Below are 19,029 nucleotides of genomic sequence, written 5' to 3'. Positions count from 1 at the left end.
TCTATAGCTTACTTTTACAGCCTTTGATGTTGAAATGCACTCAAACTGTCGCTGGGACTCAGTCACTGTTCTGAATGGTGGCTCTCCTGGTTCTCCTATAATCGGACAGTATTGTGGAACTACATCTCCTGGGGCCATTCAGTCAGGTTCCAACAAGCTAGTGGTGATCTTTAACTCAGACCATTCAGTGCAAGGAGGCGGGTTTTATGCAACATGGACCGCAGAATCTTTAGGTAAGAGGAAAATAATCACTGTCTCATTTGTATACACATAATAATACTTAGCACTTGCATAGCACTCTTCATCCATAGATACAAAACATTTACTATCGCAACCTCTTTAAATAAAATTGTGCTGGAGAACATAAAAAATAGTATATAAAATGTTGCCACCTAACTGAGATGAGTCTGCACTGAAATGGCTAAGTGTTAAAACATTAACTCTGACCTAACAAACTGATATCAAATTTGGATTCATATCCTACTTTCTGATGGCAATCACTGATGGCTGATATCCTGTATGAAAGGGGATCTTGTTCATTTTACTCACTGTAGTAGTGTCTAATGTCAGAGATTGCAAGACATTTCCTTTCTGTGACAATATTCATTTCACAACCTTTTGGTTTAAATATTAAACACTAAAGTTACAGTCATGGAACCAGAATAAAATCAGGATCAAACCAGAGATATGGGGTACAAGTTTTAAAAGCTCCTGACTGACATACGAGCCTAAATCTCACTGACTTTCAATGAGAATTAGGGCTTGTCTACATGAACATTAAAGTCGCGGCAAGTTTGGGTGTGAATCTACCCTGCACTAGCCTGCCACTAGCGCTGTCTGTGAGGACACTGTTGATGCACACACCAGCAGTTTGTTAGTGCACTTCTGTCTACTCAAGGAGACAAAAGTAGAATGTTATAAAGTTTTAGATTGCTCTCTCTCTCTTCTCTTTACTACAGAGTTTCTGAAATTATTTTGAACCCATAGCTTTAATGAATTATTATTGGAAGCAAAAATATGTTTCAAATTATGTCAACCACATATCAGAATGTGAGCTTCCCTAGAACCATGACTATTCTTCTTTATAAATGAATCACTTAGCATTTATTTTTAAACATGCTGGGCAAAATTCTGTGCTGATTTAACTCCTCCTGCAATCCCACTAAAGTCAGTGGGACTGGCTGAGCTGGAAGGGAAATCAGAATTTTGCCGCAGGTGAACAGATGCAGTTTGAGTAGGATTCACATGTACAGCTGTGCTGTTTAAGTTTTGTAAAGTAAAATGCTGAGGGATCTGGTAATGGGATGAGGTTTCACCTCTAGGACTGATTTGAATGGCTGTGAAAGGAGGAGTGCTTTAGTCCAGTGATGGAATGGAGGAGGCTTGCAGAGGCCTTGTTACAGTACAGATTTGATCTTCTCACTTCTGTGTTCCATGTATGAGCAGTGGTCAGTTTTACTTCCCAGATACTTACAGGTGGAACAGAGCTGAGTTAGATGCATAGGGAAGCAAAGGACATGAGAGGAGGAGAAAGGAACAATGTGGTGAAAGAAGAGCCCTCTCCTGAGCATATCCACCCCCACCAGCAGGTAGTACTTCTTCTCTGGTAGCAGGAATAGCAATGGGGGTAAATGAATGATGGGTCTTTTCTTTCATGCTTCTGCAGCCATAGGCACAGGAAGCACCTGTGGGGGCAGCCACTCACCATCTTCAGGCCCAGCTGAATGCTGTGGGAGCATCAACACCTGAAACATTTTGACCAGCTCTCTTATCTATTTCTGTTTTCCTAGGATGTGGTGGAATCATTCATTCAGATAATGGTACAATCAAATCTCCCCACTGGCCTCAAAATTTCCCCATGAACATCAGATGCACATGGACAATCATTACTCACAAGAGCAAACACTTGGAGATGAGCTTTGATAACAACTTCCAGATCCCCGATAGTAATGGAGAGTGCCAGAGCAGTTATGTGAAGGTAACAGAGCACTGGTAGGAGATCTGTAGTTTGACAGTTTTCAGTGTTTAGTATTAATTACTAAAAACTACATTTGTACAATGGTATGATTGACATTTTAAATGCACAAAACCCTGGAAATTCAAAGTTGTGGTTCCCACAACAACATATTAGTAGAGAATCACAATTGATACTTTATAAATATACCTCGCTCTGTGTAAGATGTCAAGGTTGTCTTAATCCTCACTTATATTTTTTTCAATGGCAGCTTAGAGCAACTTGTTTTGAAGGCATTAGAGCAGAGTGGGACATGCTTTGAATTCTTTGTAGTTTAATTTTTTCTCAGGCATTTGGCAGATGTTCTGTGTTTTTGTACTCATTCTCTCCAGAGCCACAATACTCCCACTTGTAATAAAGGGCAAGCATAATTTGACATCATGTAGGATGCCTTGAGCAGCTCTACAGCCAATGGCTGAGAAGACCTAAATGACATTAATTTTTTAAAGCCATAAAAAAATGGTAATTTTGTGTTCTGCCCCATTGAACCACAGCAGTAAATATGTCACTAATAAAGTTTTGTTTCATAAAAAGCAAGTCTTACTGCTGCCCAATGGAGGAGTCTGTTGATTAAAAATGGCCAAGCTGATCTGGACGACTATCCTGAGTATTGTTGTATGCAAAGCTTGTGTGGCATGGAAAAAACTATTTGAATGGCCAAGTTAGCCCCTGAGACCAAATGAACAAAGATTTCGGGTGCCCAGCCCATCAAGGGACCTGGTTATCAGAAAGGGCTGAGCACCCATCCTCTGACAATCAATGTATCCCAAATTGGGCACCCAAAAACCAAGGCACTCCAAATTATAATCACTTTGAAAACCTTGGCCTGGATGTGCACTGTTTATACTAATCATGTAGGCATGGACGATTCGTGCCTCCCCATACTGGGAGACTGGGGGGACAATCTAAAGGGGAGGACACATGACTGCCCCACGTGTCTCCTCTGCCCAGTGACCCCTGCACCCAGCCCGGGGCCGCCATGCTCTCCCTGTCCCATGTTACCTGCGGGGGGAGGAGAACTCTGTCCTTCTCCCACTGTACCTCCCCCCCGGCACATTTGGCCACTCTCCCTGGCAGCTGGGCCCAGGCAGGAAGCTGCTTCTCATACGGCTGAAGCTGGCTGCTCCGGGTCACTGCTCTGTGCAGCACAGCAGCTGCCTGCGAGAGCCAGGCTTGGGAGGTGGTGGGCTGCCCCCTGCCCAGGCCCAACTGTTGAGGACAGAGACCAAGCAACCCGGAAACATGCCTGGGGGGAGAAAGGACTCCGGCTTGCTCAGCCCTGGTCCCTGGCAGCTGGGTCTGGGGCAGGGGTGGCCCGCTGTTGCCCTCTCAGCCAGGCTCTCTCTCAGGCAACCGCCGCACTGCACAGAGCAGCAACCTTGAGCGGCCGGTGTGAGAAGTGTCTGGTCCTGTCCCTTCTGCTTCCCGCCCGGGCCCAGCTGCCCAGGACAGGGGCCGAGCGTGCCAGGGGGCAGGCACAGCAGGAGAAGGACAGAGCCCACCTCACTCCCCTCGGCAGGCTGGTCTGGGGGGACACTTGACCCCACATATCCCCCTACGTGTTGCTTATGCATTCAAGGGCTCAATGTTGCAAACACCTAGGCTTTATTCACATGCCTAAGTATTTGTGTGGGATCAAACAGTACATGGCTAGTCCTTTGCTAAGATGGCTGTTTACATAGCCATGGCAGTTGTATGTGGCTGATCTCTTCTTCTTCTTCTATCTTGACTTCTTTCTAACATATGAAAGTCTTAATCAAATATTCTTTATTTTCCTTATTTTTTTACTAGACGAGTGGTAAGGAAAAATCCTGTAATCACATTGATTGGAGAAAAATCAGGCATGTTATTGAAATAGAAACCTTAGGAGATTTCAACACATTACATTTGAAATAGGAAGCTAATATTTTCTCATGTAAGCAAACAATATTTGGTTAATATCCTTGGGAAGGTACTGAAGTAAATAGAGTGAAATTCAGTAAGGACAACTGCAAAGTACTCCACTTAGCAAGGAACAATCAGTTGCACATATACAAAATGAGAAATGACTGCCTAGGAAGGAAACAGTGAAAAGGATATAGGGGTTATAGTGGATCACAAGCTTAATACAAGTGAATAGTGTAACACTGTTGCAAAAAAAAAAGCAAGCATCATTCTGGGATGTATTAGCAAGAGTGTTGTAAGCAAGACACGAGAAGTAATTCTTCCGCATGACTCCGCTCTGATTAGGCCTCAACTGGAGTACTGTGTCCAGTTCTAGGCACCACATTTCAGGAAAGATGTGAACAAACTGAAGAAAATCCAGAGAAGAGCAACAAAAAATGATTAAAGGTCTAGAAAACATGACCTATGAGGAAAGATGGAAAACATTGGATTTGTTTAGTCTGGAGAAGAGAAGACTAAGGGGGGACATGATAACAGTTTTCAAGTACACAAAAGATTGTTACATGGAGGAGTGTGAAAAATTGCTCTCCTTAACTTCTGAGGATAGGACAAGAAGCAATGGGCTTAAATTGCAGCAAGGGAGGTTTAGGTTGGACATCAGGAAAAACTTCCTAACAGTCAGGGTAGTTAAGCACTGGAACAAATTGCCTAGGGATGTTATGGAATTTCTGTCACTGGAGGTTTTTAAGAGCAGGTTAGACAAACACCTGTCAGGGATGGTCTAGTTTTTACTTAGTCCTGCCTTGAGTGCAGGGGACTGGACTAGATGACCAGGGTTGGCGCAACCCATTAGGCGACCTAGGTGGTCGCCTAGGGCGCTAACATTTGGGGGGTGGCGACCACGGCGGCCGGATCTTCGGTCGCCCCGGTCGTCGTCGGTATTTTGGGGGCGGGACCTTCTGCTGCCTCTGTCGGGGGCGGTATTTCGGGGGCGGGACCTTCCGCTGCCTAGGGCAGCAAAAAAGCTGGCGGCGCTCCTGTAGATGACCTATTGAAGTCCCTTCCAGTCTTACACTTCTATGATTCAGCAAAGAACTAAAGCACCTGCTTAACTTCAAGCTTTAAGCATGTGTCTGGTTTTACAAATATGCTTAAATCACATTCACTTAAATGGGATTTAAACGTGTTTAAAGTTAAGTCATTGCTTAAGTGCTTACCTGACATGGGTTGGACTTACCTGCTTAAAGTTAAGCATGCATATGATTTTCCTGAATTGAGGCCCTAACTAGCCTTAAAATTATTACTCATAGTGTTGTTTGCAGTGTTGTTGTAGCTATGTTGGGCCAAGGATATTGGAGAGACAAGGTGGATTAGATAATATCTTTTATTGAACCAACTTCTCTTGGTGAAAGATAAGCTTTCGAGCTTACCCAGAGCTCTTCTTCAGGTGTGGGAAAGGTACTCCTAGTGTCGCAGGTAAACACAAGGTGGAACAGATTGTTAAGTGTAAGGAGTGAACACTCTTGGCAAAGAGATCATTCAGGGTGAATTGGGCAGTTAACACCTTGCAGTCTTAGGACAAAGGAAGGTTAGTGTGTTATAGATTGTTATAGTGAGCCATAAATCTGGTGTCTTTATTGAGTTCATGATTTTTAGCATCTAGCAAAGTTATGAATTTAAGCTCCCAGTGTCATCCTTTGAAAGTGTTGTGCAGTTTCCTTTGAGGACAAAGACTAAGAAGTCAGATATAGAGTGATCGTTTTGTGAACAGTGTTTGCCCACAGGTGATATGGTGTCTTTGTCTTATTTTTCTGTGTGAGTTCATTCGAGAGTATAGTGATTGTCTCACTTCACCCACATTGTTATCAAGGCAGTTAGTGCACTGGATGAGGTACACCACATGTTATGATAGGCATGTGTAGGACCCAGGGATCTTGAAAGCTGTGATGGTGGAGGGTATTGATCATCATAGCAGTGGAAATATGTCTGCAGATTTTGTATATCTTGTTCTGGCAGGGCCTGGTGCCACTTTGAGTTGATGTGTCTTGGTCTGTGGGGAGCTTGCTTCTGATGATGAACTTGGTGAGGTTGGGGGTTGTGTGAAGGCCAGAAGAGGGAGTATGAGAAGGATTTCTTTCAGAAGTGGTCCCCATCAAGAATGACTTATAATTGTTTACTGGTATGTTTGGTATTTTATAGAAAATACTATACTAATCCTTAATATGCCTTTTCTTATGGCATGCATGCCATATATTCCATTACTTTAACTTCCTATATAATTGAACGTGTCATTAAACAAATGAATACAATGTAATAGGAGAACAAACTTATTTTTGGACTGGAGAGTCCGAATATTAATTATCTGAAGCTTCTGAATTGGAGCCTATATATTACTCTAGCATCTTAACCTAAATTCTTGTCTACTCTTATTGGCGGAGAGAGTACATTCAGTAATTTATTGTAAACATGGGTGTTAATTTATACTTCAGTTGGCAAAGATAAAATAAGGGTAAGAATTATTGCATGTGAAATGTTTTATATCCAGGGTCTTTGCTAAATTGGCTCACATCCTAAGTTCCCTCTAAGCTGCTTGGCCGTGTAGCAGGCTATCAAGGGCCATGCAGGCGGGGAGAGGAGCTCCTACCCCAGCCCAGCCCAGCCCCCCCCCCCGCCCCCTGCCGGAGCTGCCGCAGCCAGGGCAAGGTGCTCTTCCCACAGCCCCACCGGAGCTGCTGCACACAGGAATAGGCGCCTCTCACCTGGACCCTAGCTGCTGCAGTGAGAGAGGGCTGGGAGGAGTCTTCTCTCCCCTCTGAAGCCCTGGGGAAGCCTGCACCCCAAACCACTCATCCCCAGAGCCCACACCCCCAGCCAGAGCCTTCAGCCCCCTGCACCTCAACCCTCTTCCCCAGCCCTGAGCCCCCTCCTGCACCCCAAAACCCTCATCCCCAGCCCCACCCCGAAGCCTTCACTCCCAGCCAGAGCCCTCACCCCCCCCACCCCATCCCTCTGCCCCACACTCCAAACCCCTTAGCTCCACCCCTGCCACACATCACCTCCATATTGGTGCACATAACAAAATTCATTCCACACATGGACATAAAAAATTAGAGGGAACACTGTCACATCCTAATGCTTTTTAGGTAATGTGGAAGATACTTGTATATTTGTAACTTCCTTGAGGGACAGGTAAACTGTAATTCACAATAATATATTCACACTGACTGCAGGGAGTTTGAAAATACTAACTCATCCCCATCCTGGATCTGTCAGGTGCTGAGAGGAAATAACGATGAAGAAGCAGTAGCTTTGCTGGCCACAGGATGTGGAAGTACAGCTCCTGGGTCTGTTGTTGCTCCCAGCAATGTGATAACTACAGTGTTCCAGTCTCAGGATACCCCTGGGCGTGGCTTCTCTGCATCTTTCATAAGCAGTAAGTGACATTTAAAGCCAGGAGGCCACTATAAATCAGTCCACTTTGGATTAGCTGCAAACATTGTTACCTACCACTATTTCAAGGCCTTAGTTCAGCAAAGCTCTGAAGCATGCGCCTAAGCATGTCACTAATCCTATTGGAGTCAATGGAGTCATATGCTTGAAGTTAGGCAGATGCTTAAGAACATCACTGAATGAGGGCCTAAGTGAGGTGGTCAATATAGCTTTAAACAAGCTATTTGTAAGATAGGGTTCTAGGATCCTTGGGGAAGGAACCCCTTTGTATTTCTTTTCTTCCCAATATTTTTGACTCCTTTGTCTAAGACTAGAACAGCTTGTGTTGCTACCCTTAGTAATGTATTCCATGCTCTGCATATGAACTACTCTCAGGAGGAACTTCTTTCAGCATCTGCTCCTTCCTTGATTTTATTGTTGCATTTCCCACTGGCTTAAATGGCATTAATTTATATATCCTCTCCTTTGCCTTTAGAAAAGCATAGTCTTCAGTAGGGTAAAACCAACTGGAAGTGTAGGAGGTATTGTCTTGATAAAAAGAGATTAATTTTTCTGGTGAGCTGCCAAAGCAACCCCTCTATGAACAAGTTTCCCTCCACTTGAGTCAGATTAAATTCAGCAGGAAAATGTGTGTTAAAGCGATTAGAACACTGAGCCAAAATGTAAAAGAATCCACAATTGTAATAGATTTTTTGTGCTTATAACATAAGAACTGATCTGCATCTGGTACATTTTATGGGGTCAGTTATTGCCATACAGTTGACTTAGGGACAGATCCTGCTCCCATTAGAGCCAGTGGCAAAACTCTGAGTGAAGGTAATGGCCCATATTTTCCCATTTTGTAAATAATTCATAATTTGGTACCAGCATATGAATATTCATTTGCAGTGATCATAGGCTGAAAACAGCTCTTTAATTTTAAGTCTGTTAATTTTCACATGCCTACAGCCACAAAAAATACACCAGGTTAGGAAGGCTTTTGGAGTTGGAAGAAATTACTGGTACGCACTCCATTAGCACAGGACTGGGACCCAAGGGAGCTGGGCTCTATTGCTAGCGCTGCCTGTAGCCTGCTGGGTGACGTTGGGCAATCACTTTGTTGCTCTGTGCCTCGGTTTCCCCATCTATAAAATAGAGCTAATGATACTGACCTTCTTGGTAAAGCTTTGGGATCTACTGATGAAAACCATTATGTAAGATCTAGGTTGCTCCCAGGCACTCAGGGTGGTACATCATGTTCCACTCTCCATGCCTCATCAGCTTTGCTGTTCAATGCAGGTTGAGGGCGATGGGGTGGACAATGATCCTGTCTTACTCCTGTCCCTCTTCAGCTATCTTGTAATCTCAGGGACACTAGGCAGGAATAGTTACTGTGCTTCCCATTGGGACTATTGTTACTCTTGTACAGGGACTATTGTAGGACCTGGACATCTCCCCAGCACCCGAAAGGGGGAAAAGATCCTTACACCTGCTCCTCGCCCAACTCATATTGGGGCAAGGCACAGTCTTACCCTGTGCTCATTGATTCTGTCATTGTTAAAATAGAAACTAAACATTATGTTGCTACATAGACTCACTACGGTTATTCTTATTTGCAGGATGTGGAGTAAATTTCACCGGCCCTGCAGGTCGCATTGTCTCTCCTAACTACCCCAGCCAGTATGACAACAACTTGAATTGCAATTATATCATAGATGGGGGACCTCAGTCATTTGTCATCCTACAGTTTGAGACTTTCCAGTTGGAATGTGAGTGCTTGATTTTTAAATATCTCCAGTATGTTATACAGACTGTCAAGCTATTCTCCCATATGGAAAATAATTATTTAAATTCAGGACCCCATTTTGCAAACTATTTACTGGCAAACTTGATTTGTTTGGAGGTTTGGTGCAGTTCAGAAAAAATGTCCAAAATAGTAGAAGCTTATCTGAAGCTGGAAATCTGGTAAGAATTAGTGGTTAGAATATGAAAATGACAATCAGGAATTTTGGGTTTTGTTCCTAGTTTTGCCACTGACTGTGTGACCTTGGCCAAGTCACGACACTTAATTGTTCTGTGCCTCAATTTCCCACATCTGTAAAATGGATACAGTTATACTTATTGTGCAAGGCTATAGTCACAGCTAATTAATGTTTGTAAAATGTTTTGTGATCTTCAGGTGAAAGGCGTTATGAAAGTTGAAAGTGGTGCTATTATTTATTAATTAGCAATATTGTCTCTTCAGAATTTAGCCAGATGAGAAATACTTGGCCCTATTGAATTCAATGACAAAACTCCCATTGACTCCCAGGATTTCAGCCCAGAAGTCTTGTCACAGTACAGTAGAATCCTGATTGAGCCACACCATTTGCGCAGACCTCATACTTTGAGATGACCTGGAATTTGGATCACTGGGAGTCATTTGAACAAGCTGTTAATATAGGGTGGTTTGGATAATCTGCTTTCTACTGTACTTCTGCTTTTTGGCTGAAACCATGAAGTTAGGAGGTGAACAAATTTTGCTTTTTAAAAAAATGTTTTGGAATTATTTTGGACCTCAAAAAAAATTGAGCTCTTTTTAAAATTTGAGTTTGGGGCAAAGATTTGGCTCAGCTGTGGTCTTTGTCTAAAATAGTTTGCTCATCTCCAGTTCAAATATAACCTAATACTTTGAGAAATAGAGAAATAGGGGAAGAGCTCATCAAAATAGAAGCAAACAAACATTTAAATGATTACCTGTAGTAAAAACAAATCTTGGTCCTTCTGAAAAAAATTGAAACATTAAAACCAAATGCCGTCCATTTCCACATCTTTGATTATATTAGTTTTTTTTCCCTCCAGTGAAATATTCAGCTTCAGCATTTGCTTAAATTATAATTTGTCTTTAAGGGTATTGGAACATTTAGATCAAATTAAAATATATATTCAATTTGAAGGTTTTTTGTATAAAAAGGCATTCAGAAAATATACTTGCAATCAATATTGATTAAAAACTTGAGGTAAAGAGATAAGTAATATAGACCTTGTGATAAACTATACATGTCAAATATTTATTTGGGTCACTTTACTGCAGGTCTGATTTGCTTTGTTGTTATCTTTATCAGTGTACACAAATACAAAATCCTTAGTCATTTGAAGGCAAGAAATTAGGATATGAGCAAGAGAACATCTGGTGGTAAAAGAGGAAGTTTGTCAACCACCAGAAGCTGTTTATAAATTTGTTTTCACAAGGATCTTAACAATAAAATGTAACTTTGATCGCCTTCTAATAGCAGAGTAACATTGCCTGTGTTTAAATTTAAAACGAAAGAAGAATTGTAGCCCCTGATTTTGCAATCTCTTCAGCACATGCTTACATTTATGCACAAGTAGTCCCACTGAACAATGGGACTGCTCACATGTAAAATTAATCATGTGCCTAAGGGTTTGCAGGATCAGGTCCTTAGTTCTCTTTTACAGATGCAGGTTAAATTCAGTTCTGGCATAAGCATTCCCAATTATATTGGACTCAATGGAGTCTAGCTGAATTTGGCCCATTAAACCCATTTTACACACACAGTTCAGATGTTCCTGATTGGGTACTTAAAGTTTAGATAGATTTTAATCATTGTAACTTATTAGCTATTTCACCATTGGAAACAAAACTTGTTTTAACATAGTGAAATATTTTATTGGAGAACTGAATCTAAGGAGACAGTTTTCAAACTAGTGCCTGTAAAGCACGCATCTCATTTACTTTAATCTGTCGAAATATCTCTTTTCGGAGAACCATAGAGTAGGAGGCAATAGGGTAGAGTGGAATAACACATGTCCTGCCAGCAAATAAGATCTTTTCATTAGATAAAATCATAGATTTCTATGGAAGAAGTAGTGTGTTTTCTGATATTGCATAGGAGGTGAAGAGACAATACTGACTACAAGGGATCCTTTGGTAGAAGAATTTCCAAATGACCAACTCAGGCCATAGCAATTTTCAGTGTTTGGACTTGGAGTCTGAATAAGTTTCCTGTAAAGAAGGTTTGCCAGGTTCCTGTTCAGCCTGTCATCGTAAGCAATAAAGCAATCAAAGAGAAGGGGAACGACACCCAAATGGGATTGCATTGGATGGAAATGTGTGTCAATTTCATGATCAAAACATGATAGCACTAACCAGTATTTCTTCTTGGTAGCTAGGAGTCTGTGCTATTCTCCACTCACTTTCTTCATCCTAAACTACATCTGTGTGATAGAGCAAATCTGGTTACAGAGCCTCATTTTTACTCTAGTCTGATTAGTGAAATTTCATTGTCTACTATTAGCTTCTTTTATTCTTGTTTCCCTTTGCTATTTTATTTAATGTCAAGCACAAAGTTTTTTGTGCATTTGTCTGCTTGGTGCCAGTGGCACACAGATACTATATTCTATAGAAGATGCATATTCTCTCTACTCTTTTCCTGCATCTGGGCTTGTAGGTCTGGGCTACTTTAAATTATTGAAAATAGGTAAGAATCCTTCTCCATAAACAATGGAATTATCTAAAGATAGTTACTCAGATCCAACCTTTTGTTTGCAATCCTTATACAAATAGAACCTTCTTTTAAGTATATCCTTAATGGTAGCATTTGATAGCATAGTATTAGAGTGCTAAAACATGTTAATTCTCTCCAGGTATCAGGCAGTCTTCCAGGGAATTCTGAGTACCATGAATACTTTGTAGAAATCATATAAAATAAGTGGGAGAAAGTTCCTACAACATTTAATCTAATTTTGTTAGACTATGTGGATCTCTTTCTAGACAAAGCAACCACACTGTCTCATCATGTCATCCCAAACAATTATTTATTGGCTTGTTTCTTGTTGTTTTTTTAATCTTAAACGCTGAAGTTATAATTTTGAAATATGTAAAAAGGTTGCTGGTCCATTTTGGAATCTTCCACATCTGTTTTCTCAATTATTACAAGGCACTTCAGAAAATACATTTTGCAATATCTTATTTTGAAAGAAGAGATTTTTAAAAGACTGTTGTAATTATTCACTTTTGAAATAGCCCCTCTGCTATTTGGTTTGAATTGGCTAGTTTATTAGTAATGGAGTAAAATTCTGTATTATAATAATAGCAACAACAATGCATAGGAGCCCCAATTATGGATCAGAACCCCATTGTGCTAGGTGCTGTACAAACACAGAACACAAAGATGGTCCCTGCCTCAGAGAACTTACAGTCTAAGTATAAGACAAGAGACAGAAATAGACAGACCAATGGGGAGTGCCAGGAAACAATACTGGTCAGCACACTAGGCTGGGGTCTCAGAGGAGAGTTTTCAAGAGGATAATGATTTAGTTTTGTAAATAATTATGAGAAGCTCCTTCCAAGCATGAAGAGCATAATGGGGGAGAGCCTACAGGTGCTTGTTTGAACAATTATGGACAATGGAGACAGGAGTCAATGAGTGATGATAGGCAGGGTGGGAATAGGCAGTGAAAAAGACAAGTAGCTTATGTTCGATGTAATGGAGAAGAGGGAGTTGGTGGACAGATGCAAAGAGAGGGGGGTGAAATCCTCAAACCAATGGGTTTAGCCGCCAGGGCCAGCCTTAAAACTTGCTGGAGCCCAGGGCTGAAGCCGAAGCCCAAGGGCTTCAGCCCAAGGGCTTCAGCCCAAGCTGGTGGGGCTTGGGATCTGGCCCCACCCCTCCACCTGGGGTGGCAGGGCTCAGGCCCCAGCCCTACGCCAGCCTGGGTCATGTAGTAATTTTTGTTGTCAGAAGGGGGTTGCGGTGCAATGAAGTTTGAGAACTGCTGGTAGGAAGATGATCTTTATGGCAGAATTCTGAATGGATAGGAGGGGGCAAGACTGTACTTTTCCAGGCCAGAGAAAAGGATGTTGCAGTAAATGAGACACGAGATGATGAGAGCCTGGATAAGTTTCAGGTGTGTGGATGGATAGGAAAAACTGTATCTTAAAGACCTTATGCAGAAAGAATCAGCAGGATTTATATGTAGTGTGGATATGAGCACCTAGGGAGAGGTTTGAGTCAAGGATGATGTCTGGGTCATAGGCCTGAGTGACAGGAAGGATGGTGGTGGTGTGTTGTCCACCATGATCAAGAAAGAAGGGGGGGGGGCAAGAGGTTGGTGGGAGGAGAGATTAAGAGCTCCATTCTAGCCATGTTGAGCTTGAGCTGGTGGCTAGACATCCACAAGGAGATGTCAGCAGGGCCGGCTCTGGCTTTTTTGCTGCCCCAAGCAAAAAAAAAAAAAAAAAATCGGGGCGGCCAGAATGGCAAAGCAGGAAAAAAAACAAAAAAACGTGTGGGGCGGCCAGAGCCAGGGTGCAGGGGGACTCCCTGCACTGCAGACGTGCCCTGGCTAGTGGGGGGAGAGAGAGAAGGGGGGCAGCCAGGGCTTCAGCGGGGTGCTTGCTATGCGGCCCCGACCGCCGCACTGCATACCGGGAGGGCTCCGCACCGCTCCGGTCAGCAGGGAGGGAAGGACGTGGGCTGCCCTGCTGGGCTGCTACAGACCTGGCATCGGCTGGGGCAGACGGAGCGCGCAGCCCGCTCCCAGCAGGGCGCTCCCCTCCTCCGCGCCGCCACCCCCTATAGGGCGGCCGGATCGGCGAACAAAAACAAACAAACAAAAAAGCAGCCGTGCTGCCCTAGGATTGGGCGGAATGCCACCCCGTAGAATCTGCCGCCCCAAGCACAAGCTTGCTCGGCTGGTGCCTGGAGCTGGCCCTGGATGTCAGAGAAAGAGGCTAAGATTTTCCTTTGATCAGGAGACAGGTCTGGAACAGAGAGGCTGATTTGTGGGTCGTCCACATAGTAGAATTTGTGCTTGTGGATGAGATTAGGCAGAGATAAGGTATAGAGGGAGAAGAGAAGTAGACCTAAGACAGATCTCTGTTGACCCCCCCCCCCCCCGCATGGACATCTGGAGGGTGATGAGGAGGTCCTCTGAAGGACACACTGAAGAAGCGATTAAAGAAGTAGGAGGAGAATTAGAAGAAGGAAGAGTTACGGAAACCAAGGGAGACAACATTTCATAGAATCATAGAATCATAGACTATCAGGGTTGGAAGGGACCTCAGAAAGTCATTTTGTCCAACCCCCTGCTCAAAGCAGGACCAATTCCCAACTAAATCATCCCAGCCCGGGCTTTGTCAAGCCTGACCTTAAAAACCTCTAAGGAAGGAGATTCCACCACCTCCCTAGGTAACCCATTCCAGTGCTTCACCACCCTCCTAGTGAAAAAGTTTTTCCTAATATCCAACCTAAACCTCCCCCACTGCAACTTGAGACCATTACTCCTTGTTCTGTCATCAGGTACCACTGAGAACAGTCTAGCTCCATCCTCTTTGGAACCCCCTTTCAGGTAGTTGAAAGCAGCTATCAAATCCCCCCTCATTCTTCTCTTCTGCAGACTAAACAATCCCAGTTCCCTCAGCCTCTCCTCATAAGTCATGTGCTCCAGCCCCCTAATCAGTTTTGTTGCCCTCCGCTGGACTCTTTCCAATTTTTTCACATCCTTCTTGTAGTGTGGGGCCCAAAACTGGACACAGTACTCCAGATGAGGCCTCACCAATGTTGAATAGAGGGGAACGATCACATCCCTCGATCTGCTGGCAGTGCCCCTACTTATACAGCCCAGAATGCCGTTAGCCTTCTTGGCAACAAGGGCACACACATTTCAAGAAGAGGAGCATGGTCAGCGGTGTCAAAGGTGTCCAGCAGGTCAAGGAGGATGAGGATGGAGTACTGGATTTGAGCTTGGGCTAGGAAGAGGTCTCAGAGACTTTGGCAAAAAGTTTCAGTGACGGATACTGGACAGGAACCAGATAGGGTAGGGGCTAGGCTGGAACTGGAGGATGTGAACTCCAGGCAGCATGTCTGTAATAGGGTTGCTCCCTCCAGGGTGCCCCTCATAGTTGGAGGTGGCTCTACAGGAACCTCTTCCTCAGTTTCCCTCTTCTCAAACCTCTGTAGTCCAAAGACCTCCGGGGTTGATGGGAAGGTTCGGGTAGGCTTCCTTGCTCTGGCTGCCTCTGTCTGCGAATCAGAGGCCCTCCTCCTGGGGCTGGGTCACAAATAATTCCCTGGGGTCAGGAGTCCACAGCCCTCTTCTCAGATCTGGGGTAAAGCATAAGGAGTTTCTCCTTCCTGAGATCAAGAGTTGACTGGCCCACCTTCTAGGGCTAGGTTGCAATTCCTGCCAGCTGCAAGCCTTAGCCTGCTTCTCTCCAGCTGGCCCCTGTTTCCCACTCAGCCCTTTTATCCTGGAGAGATCAGCAGGCAGACTGCCTCCTCCTGCTAGCATCTCCCTGTTATAAGAGACAGAAGGCAGCATTTATACTGCCCTCCTTCCCAGGGTTCATCATGGTTGGCTGGGAGAGAGAGGAGTCCTGCCTCACCTTGCACTACAGGGATGCTGGTTTCAGCCCCTTAAAGAGACAGTGGTCTGGGTTTTCCCCTAGCCACTAATTCCTGGGGCTGTTTCCTTTCTTCCCACACTGGCTTCAGCCATTTCTCAGGCCTTTTGTTCCAGCATTCCTGGGATGGCATCTTCTGACCCCCTTGGTTAAAGGGCCAGTATTCAGTGAGCTTGAAAACAAAAGGGAGACAGGAGATGGGGCAGTATTTGGAGAGGCAAGTGGGGTCAAAGTGGGTTTTTTAAAATGGAAGAGACTAAAGCATGTTTATATTGTGAGTGGGAAAAGCCAGAGGAGAGTGAGAGGTTAAGGAGGAGAGTAAGGAAGAGGATGAGTGTCCATGAGGGCGATCAAGAGATAACCAGTGCTGGTAACAATGCTCAGTAAAGAAGTGCCTTCTGATGCTGGCTCTGGCTACTGTACATTCAAGACTAGATCCCTGAGCCTTGTACCTGTGCTCATAGGCCACCAAACTTACTCTTTCCACCATTGCATCTGAAATCGGCACAGTCCATCATAATTATGTTGCGACAGGACTTATTGTATGAAACTCATTTTCCCTGGAATCTTTTTCATTTCAGCCTTCCCTTTTAAAAAAGCACCTTAGAACTATTCTTTTCCCCAAAGTGTTTCTAGATTGACCATTGAAGTGCCTTCTCCCTGAGTCTTCCCTTTTTTTAAAAAATTGCCCCTTATCCTCATTTGTTTTTAAGAGCATGATATTGCATTTATATGCGGTTTGTTTTATCCTATTCTACAGCATCCCAGCTGTCTGGGTGGGGTATAGGGGGGTCAGTTTGGGGTTTTGTTTGTTTTTAATTAGTTAACATGTACAAGCTGCCTGCTTCTTCTACATTTGTTTTTAATTTCTATAAAGTAGAACAGCTTTTTTTTTTTTTTTTTTAAATAATGGAGATATCCTATCTCCTAGAACTGGAAGGGACCTTGAAAGGTCATTGACTCCAGCCCCCTGCCTTCACTAGCAGGACCAAGTAGTGATTTTGCCCTAGATCTAAGTGGCCCCCTCAAGGATTGAACTCACAACCCTGGGTTTAGCAGGTCAATACTGAAACCACTAAGCTATCCCTCCCCCCCAAACACAGGAGAGTGATTCATAATGGATATAGGAGACCAAGGTTCAGTGCTCACTTCTGAATCCAGTAGAGTATGGTCTTGAACTGTGGTCCTCCCAACAGCCCAGGTAAATAGCCTAACCACAAGGCTATCAGCTCTTTTGGGATGTGGGTCTCATTTTCTCCTGTTCCATTATATAAAGAATTTAATAGTCAATGGGTCAGAGAGACTGATTCTATTGTCTAGTGTATATGGCACTGTTGTGATGATTGAGCTTGTAAATTTACTCTAATTGTGAGCTCAGTTGTAAAAAATACATAAACATGTATAAGATGATACAATAACCTATAAAAACAAATTTTGATGGAAAAATAGGTCAAGCTGTTTTCAATAATGAATGTTATAAACAGGTGCAAGGAAACCAGACTAAATTAGTCCAAACAAAAAGGCCAAATTGATACAATTCAACAATTATGTTGAAATCATGTTTGGTAAAAACAAAAAAAGTAAAACCAGAAATTAATGCATCAGATGTTAGGAAATAAACTATTCCATCCATCACTCCCTTTCTGGGTCCATAAAGAAAAAATTTGGAGGAGAATATGGAAGAACTGACAGACTACTGGCATGAGCTTCACCACCATGGCTGCCTTCCAGACTTTCTTCATGCTAATCCTAAGGGATGTCTTGACCAGACCAGGCCAGAGAGAGGGACCCAGCTGCCATCACCACCCCTACCAATTCCAGTTGAATCCCAAATATCACCTGAGATGAAACAGGATCGGACTTGAACAATAGCAGCAACAACGGCTCTAGCCCATCTCAACTAACTTCTCTTTTTCTCCAAAGGGACAGTTATTACCATCTTTGATGCTATCTAAGAGACTGTCAGATAAGGGGGTTTTCCTTCTAAAATCTCTCAATAGCTAAAGAGAGAGGGACACAGAAAATATCACCTCTACTGGCTTCCACTAAATTACAAACTCCACCTGGCATAAAATGGGGTCGGACTTTAACAGCAAAAGTAAAATCTTAAGTACTTTCTCTTTTACCCAAAAGGACAGTTATTAACATCTTTAATACCATTCAAGAGATGATCAACAAGGGTTCCCTCCACCCCATCTAAAAAACTCTTTCCAGCTAAAGGGAAAGGGGAAAAAAGTCATTAAAATTAATGCCTTAACACTTTACATTTCAGATGCTTTAACTGTTGTCCCTTCTTTTCTGTATCTTTAATAAAAAAGTTAAAAGGATTTTTAATGGTGTGCTTGCCATAGTACTAAGTAGGCTGAGGTCTCTGTATACCAAGCCTCGAACCTTATTTAACACTGTTTAATAGCAGTTAGTGACTGGGTTACTGACCCATTTTCCCCCATCTGAGTTAATACCATCCCATTCACTTGGGATATGGGAGACCCAGGTTTGAGCCTCTGCTCTAATAAATATTTAATTATTTATACCACGTGAAACAGCTCCAACAGGAGAAGTTGTGAGAGACTCACTCCAGAACAAGCTGGTGGTTAGGGCTAGGGTTGCCAACTTTCTAATCGTACAAAACTGAACACCCTTGCCCTGCTCCCTTCCCTGCCCCTTCTCCCGCCCCCACTCACTCCATCCCCCCTCCCTTTGTTGCTCGCTCTCCCCCACCCTCACTCACTTTCACCAGAGTGGGGCAGGGGCTTGGGGTGCGGGAGGGGGTAATGGCTCGGGCTGGAGGTGTAGGCTCTGGGGTGGGGCCAGGGATGAGAGGTTCGGAATGTGGGAGGGGGCTCAGGGCTCGGGCAGGGAGTTGGGGTTCAGGAGGGGGTGTGGGCTCCAGGAGGGAGTTTGGGAGGGGGTTCCGACCTGGGGCTGGGGGTTGGAGTGTGGCAGGGAGGTCAGGGTGCAGGTTCCAGCTGGGCAGCGCTTACCTCAGGCGGCTTCCGGAAGCCGACAGCATGTCTGGCTCCTAGGTGGAGGGGCCAGAGGACTCTGCATGCTGCCCGTGCCTGCAGGTGCTCCCATTGGCCATGGTTCCCTGCGCCTAGGAGTCAGCCATGCCGACCACTTCCGGGAGCCACACGGAGCCAGGGAGCCTGTGGGAGACCCACATCCCAAAAAAGCGGATAGCCTTGTGGTTAGGCTATTCACCTGGGCTGTTGGGGGGACCACAGTTCAAGACCTTGCTCTACCTGAGCTCCACTGCGTTGTCTAGGGGTTTTGTGCTTGGGGGATCTCTAGC

The 19,029-nt window shown here is 44.0% G+C and overlaps 1 protein-coding gene across 1 annotated transcript in view; it reads left to right on the top strand.

Moving 5' to 3' along the window:
* The window catches only part of CUBN (cubilin), a 208,766-nt gene that overhangs the window by 159,462 nt on the left and 30,275 nt on the right, over nt 1–19,029 (top strand). The window contains exons 53-56 of the mRNA XM_065398849.1: nt 8–233; nt 1,791–1,978; nt 7,172–7,331; nt 8,947–9,096. Coding sequence (XP_065254921.1) covers nt 8–233; nt 1,791–1,978; nt 7,172–7,331; nt 8,947–9,096 — 724 coding nt within the window. The remainder of the gene's footprint in view (nt 1–7; nt 234–1,790; nt 1,979–7,171; nt 7,332–8,946; nt 9,097–19,029) is intronic.

This window comes from Emys orbicularis, chromosome 2 (assembly GCF_028017835.1).
Source record: "Emys orbicularis isolate rEmyOrb1 chromosome 2, rEmyOrb1.hap1, whole genome shotgun sequence".
Taxonomy (NCBI): Eukaryota; Metazoa; Chordata; order Testudines; family Emydidae; genus Emys; species Emys orbicularis.
The sequence above is the reverse complement of the archived record's forward strand: the minus strand, read 5'-3'. Positions and strand labels throughout refer to the sequence as shown.